We start from the raw sequence: 4,567 nt of genomic DNA, 5'->3' as shown, positions 1-4,567 counted from the left end.
TGTAACATTCGTTAAATTTACTTACTTGACGATGTTGTGTCCTCAAAATGCCTTGAAGACTCAAATGCAGCCAAGTTTGTGATTCCAAATCGCGCCCGTGATCATACGCGTGTGACGTGCGGATGTCAATGCGGGAGAGGTGCGTCTGACTCGGGGCTACTTTTACACTGCTGCCGCGGGTTATTATTCAAGTTCAAGCGGTTCTAAATACAAATAAATAAGCGCTAAGAGCACATGACATCGTGAAAATAGGGGGAAATATTAACAGTTGGTGAAACATCTACAGAAAAAATATAACTGCTACCGGATTAACCTGGCTGCCTTTTCACTAGATCCTCTGCTTTGCAGCACAGTTAATGATATGCTAAGGATAGGATCCCTTGACGCGATTGGTTATTGAGTTTTGTGACGTAGCAAAACAAAGGCTGTTTCAAACCGCGTTTCTGTGACTGCCTTTGGGAAACTACAGTTTTAAGGAGAAAATACTCCGCAATGGTGTTGATAAATGGATTGGCACATGGTTTGTCTAAAAACATATTAAAAACAACACATAGACAAATAAACAACATAAAAAAACTTGATTTTCACCATAGGGGGACTTTAAGGAAATTTCCGTATGTATTTTTTTGTTTACAGGTGTTTAAGCTGTATTTTAAATTTTGCACTTAAGTGCGTTGTGTTTTAGGATGAACAGAAATGTTTGTAAAAATTAATGGATGATGTCCTGGCAGAAAATTACTATAAATTATTAATATTCAGTACAACAGTGTGAGATATTGCTTTTTCGATACAGTTAAGCAAAAATGAAGTTGATAGCAAGTAAGTAACTTTTCAAACTAAAGCTGACCAGTTAGTTTCTATATAGGAAAATGAAGATGTTATGTAAGGTGGGGTGTTTGAGTTTGTGGCACAGCAGAGCTCTAATAGTCTTGCCTAAATGTTTGTGTGGGCCTAATGAATAGGTTTAAGTTGCTCAGAGGTCCACTGAACTAAAAATGGACATTTCTAGCTTAAAATAATGGACATGGTCCAAAAAAGGTAATGTTTCTAATTTATGTTAAAAAAAAAGTAAAATTGTTTGTGCATGTCCCATAGCTCCCCTGTCTCCTCCAGCACAAGAGTATGTCTTCAAACCACCTCAACGGCCAGACTTTGGCACAATGGGTAGGACAATCAAACTTCAGGCTAACTTCTTTGAAATGGAAATACCCAAGTTGGAGGTGTACCATTACGACATAGACATCAAGCCTGAGAAATGCCCACGGAGAGTTAACCGGTAACATCTTTTGACTGAAACTTGAAATTTCAACTGTTTGTTTGGGAAGAAATTTATACTTACTTTTTTTTTGTAGTGAAATCGTTGAGCACATGGTCCAGCACTTTAAGACGCAGATCTTTGGAGATCGAAAGCCTGTGTATGATGGAAGGAAGAATCTCTACACTGCCATGCCTTTACCCATTGGAAGAGACAAAGTATGCACTAGTAAAGTAATAATAAATCTGTGTTGGCTTTGTGATGTTCACATTTGATAGAGCAGTCACTGAAATATGTTTTACTCTGTACCTACTCAAAATGCTTTATTGAAGTCTTTTTACATTTTATGGAGTGTCACATCATACTGATGTCCCAAACTGTTCTTTTAGGTAGAGCTGGAGGTCACAATTCCAGGGGAGGGAAAAGACAGGAGCTTTAAAGTAGCTATAAAATGGGTGTCCTGTGTGAGTCTGCAAGCTCTACATGAAGCACTGACTGGACGGCTACCAAACATCCCCTTTGAGACTATTCAGGCTCTGGACGTTGTCATGAGACATTTGCCCTCTATGAGGTTAATGGCTGTGTTTTGTTGACACTGTTTTCCATATATCACTATTAGGGGGCCTCATACTTCATCCTTCTGCACACTGTGCTGTTTTAACACATGTTATTGTTGTGTCTGCAGGTACACTCCAGTCGGACGTTCATTCTTCACTCCCTCTGAGGGCTGCTCCAACCCCCTCGGTGGAGGAAGAGAAGTTTGGTTTGGCTTCCATCAGTCTGTGCGACCATCCCTCTGGAAGATGATGCTCAACATTGATGGTCAGTGTGCACTGACATCATTTGCATTAATAAATGTTTCTTGAAACTTTCTTATACAAATCTTTGTTTTGTAATATTTATATTTAGTGTCTGCCACTGCATTCTACAAAGCTCAACCTGTGATTGAGTTCATGTGTGAGGTTTTGGATTTTAAAAGCATCGAAGAGCAACAGAAGCCCTTAACAGATTCCCAGAGAGTGAAGTTTACCAAGGAAATCAAAGGTGATTCATTACAGTAATTAATGCCATCCCTAATGATTTTTATGGACTTAATTTTTGAACACTGATTTTTTTTTTTACCTATCAGGTCTGAAGGTTGAAATCACTCACTGTGGACAGATGAAGAGAAAATACAGGGTTTGTAATGTGACTAGGAGACCAGCCAGCCATCAAACGTAAGATGTTTTAAATGGCTGGAGCTCTTTCTGTATGAATGCCAATGCGTTTTATATTCCTCATTTGGATGACGCAGCGTTAAAGGTCAATGCTTTAAAAATGTATTTTGCTTGTCTCCAGGTTTCCTTTGCAGCAAGAGAATGGTCAGACCATTGAATGCACTGTTGCCCAGTACTTCAAGGATAAGTACAAACTGGTGCTGCGATATCCACATCTCCCATGTTTACAAGTTGGTCAGGAGCAGAAACACACCTACCTTCCGCTGGAGGTTGGTCAAGACCACATCTTAGGCTTACTTTTTTCAACCCATCTTTCTCTCATTTCTTTCTCTGAATGTCGTTTTCCCTTTTTTTTTTTTTTAAATGCAGGTCTGTAACATAGTAGCCGGACAGAGATGCATCAAGAAACTGACAGACAATCAGACCTCCACTATGATACGTGCCACAGCCAGGTCTGCGCCTGACCGTCAGGATGAGATCAGCAAACTGGTATGTGCAGCTCTCTGTCCTTTTTCGGTCTTCTAAATCTCATCCACACCTCATGATGGATTTCATTTGGTTGTGACAGATGAGAAGTGCCAACTTCAACACTGATCCTTATGTGCGTGAGTTTGGAGTTATGGTAAGAGACGAGATGACTGAGGTCAATGGTCGGGTCCTTCAGGCACCTTCAATTCTCTATGGTGGAAGGGTAGGAACCTGTTCTGATCAACTTGACGTTTATCTTGCCGACCTTGTCATTGAATTCCAATCTGGATGTGTCTTCCTAATTTGGTCATGTCTCTCTGGCTTTTTTCAGAACAAAGCAATAGCAACCCCAGTCCAGGGTGTGTGGGACATGAGGAACAAGCAGTTCCACACAGGGATTGAGATCAAAGTGTGGGCTATTGCCTGCTTTGCCCCGCAGAGGCAGTGTACAGAACTTCTTCTGAAGTAAGTCAGCTTTGACCTGGATCTGGAGAAGTATTTGTATTTGGTGGAGTTTTTTAAAAAGTTCAGACCCTTACTTGGTTGAATCCTTTGTTTGTTTTCTCTAGGGCGTTTACTGACCAGCTCCGTAAGATATCACGTGATGCTGGCATGCCCATTCAGGGCCAGCCGTGCTTTTGCAAATATGCCCAGGGAGCAGACAGTGTGGAGCCCATGTTCAAACACCTCAAGTACACTTACCAAGGCTTACAGCTGGTGGTTGTCATCCTACCTGGGAAGACCCCTGTTTATGGTAATTTAACTTCTCTCGGTTTCTTTAGTGTTTTTGTTTGCAGTGTGTTTGTAATAGGGATGCACCGGTATCGGGCCCGATACTGAGCTTCTGTACTCGTACTCGTTAAAATGCCCCGATACCAAACGCCGATACCACACAGCATGTGATAAGTGCCATATTCAGACAAAGAAACACCGACAACAGACAGCAGAATGGAGTTATTAGAGATTAAAGATGTCTACGAAGTATATGTATGCAATAAATAAAACATTCAGTATTAATGCCTGTATAACTAATTTGCACCAGCTGGTAAGCAAATCACGCTGAGTGGATTGAGCGCGTGGCGGCTCAGATGCGCGAGCTTGTCGAGTCGATCCCTTTCTCATAGACATCACTGGAAAGTTTGTAGTTCGGTCGGATATGTCAAAAAGAAGCAAGTAAAACAATGCACAAGTTACTTAATGTTTGGTAGGGAGGGAGGGAGAGAGAGAGAGAGAAAGAGCGCATGCACTTCTGTTGTGTGATCTTTATTGATGTTCGCTCACTTAGCACGCATCATTTGGATTAAAACTAAATCGTAAATATAAGACAATTTATAGGGGCATTCACTATAAACGTCATTTATTTTCACCCTTAAGCATACACGACTTTCTGGCGAAAGTGAAACTATAACAGCCTGTGTGAAATGTGCTAGGCTGTACTGTACTTGTCACTCTCATTCTGCACCAGTACAAATACGTGTGCGCGTTGCGCGTGTTTTGCTTGCTTCATGAGTGTTTCTGCATTATATGAGTGGCTGTGGAATATAAATCGCTGCACGTTTCAGATGAAAAAAACGCGACTTCTATTTATGAAAATATCACAGTTAGGAGATTTATAACAAGTGGTTCC

At 41.0% G+C, this 4,567-nt stretch overlaps 1 protein-coding gene across 1 annotated transcript in view; it reads left to right on the top strand.

Annotated features, from left to right (window-relative positions):
- Positions 1-4,567, top strand: part of ago2 (argonaute RISC catalytic component 2) — an 11,583-nt gene that overhangs the window by 3,240 nt on the left and 3,776 nt on the right. The window contains exons 3-13 of the mRNA XM_016456632.1: positions 1,096-1,276; positions 1,353-1,473; positions 1,645-1,826; positions 1,941-2,077; positions 2,165-2,299; positions 2,385-2,472; positions 2,594-2,741; positions 2,842-2,961; positions 3,041-3,163; positions 3,272-3,405; positions 3,510-3,694. Coding sequence (XP_016312118.1) covers positions 1,096-1,276; positions 1,353-1,473; positions 1,645-1,826; positions 1,941-2,077; positions 2,165-2,299; positions 2,385-2,472; positions 2,594-2,741; positions 2,842-2,961; positions 3,041-3,163; positions 3,272-3,405; positions 3,510-3,694 — 1,554 coding nt within the window. The remainder of the gene's footprint in view (positions 1-1,095; positions 1,277-1,352; positions 1,474-1,644; positions 1,827-1,940; positions 2,078-2,164; positions 2,300-2,384; positions 2,473-2,593; positions 2,742-2,841; positions 2,962-3,040; positions 3,164-3,271; positions 3,406-3,509; positions 3,695-4,567) is intronic.

This window comes from Sinocyclocheilus anshuiensis, unplaced genomic scaffold (genome assembly GCF_001515605.1).
Source record: "Sinocyclocheilus anshuiensis isolate Anshui unplaced genomic scaffold, SAMN03320099.WGS_v1.1 scaffold932, whole genome shotgun sequence".
Taxonomy (NCBI): Eukaryota; Metazoa; Chordata; class Actinopteri; order Cypriniformes; family Cyprinidae; genus Sinocyclocheilus; species Sinocyclocheilus anshuiensis.
This window is presented reverse-complemented; position numbering and strand designations above follow the sequence as displayed.